Source organism: Pangasianodon hypophthalmus, chromosome 3 (genome assembly GCF_027358585.1).
Source record: "Pangasianodon hypophthalmus isolate fPanHyp1 chromosome 3, fPanHyp1.pri, whole genome shotgun sequence".
Taxonomy (NCBI): domain Eukaryota; kingdom Metazoa; phylum Chordata; class Actinopteri; order Siluriformes; family Pangasiidae; genus Pangasianodon; species Pangasianodon hypophthalmus.
In genome coordinates, this window is record NC_069712.1 from 33815191 (window position 1) to 33817004 (window position 1814).

The 1814-nt window shown below is 34.2% G+C and overlaps 1 protein-coding gene across 2 annotated transcripts in view; it reads left to right on the plus strand.

Moving 5' to 3' along the window:
• Positions 1-1054: 1054 nt before the first annotated feature.
• Positions 1055-1814, plus strand: part of mnat1 (MNAT1 component of CDK activating kinase) — a 19180-nt gene continuing 18420 nt past the window's right edge. Inside the window, exon 1 of one of the 2 annotated variants that reach the window (XM_053232452.1) lies at positions 1055-1251. In XM_053232452.1, coding sequence (XP_053088427.1) covers positions 1163-1251 — 89 coding nt within the window. In that variant the 5' untranslated portion in view covers positions 1055-1162. The remainder of the gene's footprint in view (positions 1252-1814) is intronic. The other variant, XM_053232453.1, reaches the window with a different exon arrangement.

The window sequence follows — 1814 nt, forward strand, 5'->3', positions numbered from 1 at the left end:
GAACTACACAAAGAACCCTGAAAGAGTGTACTGTATTTAAGTTTATATTTATCTATACTTTAATGACTATAAATTAACACAATTCCCAAATCACTTCACTACAGTGTACAGGCTGTAGTTTTCTGAGACACATGTCCATACTAACACACTGCAGTGTACACTCTTATATATTAAAAAAAAAGCCAAATGTAGAACCCTGAAGAGTTCCTCAGCTGTTCCTCTGGAGGAACCCTTGAAAATTCAGTGTCGAATTCTACAACACAGTGTTTGAGTCGGAAAGTGCTGCAAATTACAATCTTTTTTTTTTTTGGAAGCTAAGAACCTTTAACTATTCAAAGACTCTTTTAACCCTTTTTCTCAGTGTGTATTATGAATTCTATATTAAGTTATTATTCATTCTTAATTAATTTCATGACTATAAAATGAGAATATTTCCAAAAATGGTGCACTATGTAGTATATAGGGTGAAGTTTCAGATACATGCCAAGACTCAGTAACGAACTGTAAACTTTATGACCTATTATTATTATTATTATTATTATTATTATTATTATAGCTATTGGTACACTCCATGCAGTGATGGTATTAGTCATGGTGTTACTGGCTAACAGGCTAATAATAGTAGCACATGCTAACTCTTAAAGCTATACAAGTGCATATGCCTTAATTAATGCTTAATTAATTTTGTTTCCACTGATGTGAATTCTGTGAGTTTTTAATTTATGTGTGTGAAGTTCCATCATAATGTGTACAAGAAATTTTGCTTTTTTACCTAACTGTAGAACAGTTACAAACTGCCACTGTCAAACAAACTTTACAATGAAATAAAAATAAATAAAGTTAAAGTTAAAGGCGAACAGAAGGGAATTTTCGGAGTAGAGTACGCAAATGTTTTGGAAGGAACCTTAGAGCGGTTGAACATATGCTCTCCGCCCGGAAGACATTTTGTGTAACACCGCAGCACTGCGCCCATTCCAATCTGATCCCTCCTCCCTTCATAGGCACACTACACCGCGTAGGAAACATTACAGCCTACTTAGTGCACTATATGAAGCCTACACTAGGTGATCGAGGATTTGTCCTGCTTCTGAACGACTGTGACATAAGGGAGCTTACACTGAATTCTTCTCTAGAATAAAAAACAATATTAAAAAAAATCAAAATGGACGATCAGGGCTGCCCGAGATGCAAGACAACAAAATACAGAAACCCGTCTTTAAAGCTGATGGTGAATGTGTGCGGACACACACTGTGAGTATGAAGCTAGCTTTGATTAGCTTAGCTAAATAATGCAATGTGCCATAGAACAAGCTCCTGATTAGTTCTATATGTACATATATTTGCATATATTTACATATTTTTGCATACATTTATACAGACACAAACTTCTGTATCACCTGCAGCAGTGTAATAGTAATAGTAATAATAATAATAATAATAATATCTGCTCAGTACTGGACAGGGAAGAGGGGTGCCAATATTTTTTGCATATCCCTGCATACAGATGACATACAGTCAGTAATTATACACCTGTAGTATAGAGTGAGCTGTGTGGAGGTAAAGGTGATAAAGGTGATAAAATATCCAATGATTGTAATCTATATCCTAATTTATTAATATTTTATGACCCTTTTTTTTAAATTTTCAGTAATTTAATCTCCATCATGGTTTCTGATATTACTGTAGTGTTGTGTTAAGAAGCTTGTTTCTTCAGTTAGCGTGACAGTTTTAGAGGGTTTTTTTTTTTGGTGAACGCACATGAAATAATAATTTTCAAATGTGGGCAGAATAAAGACAGGTGTAAAGGTGTGATG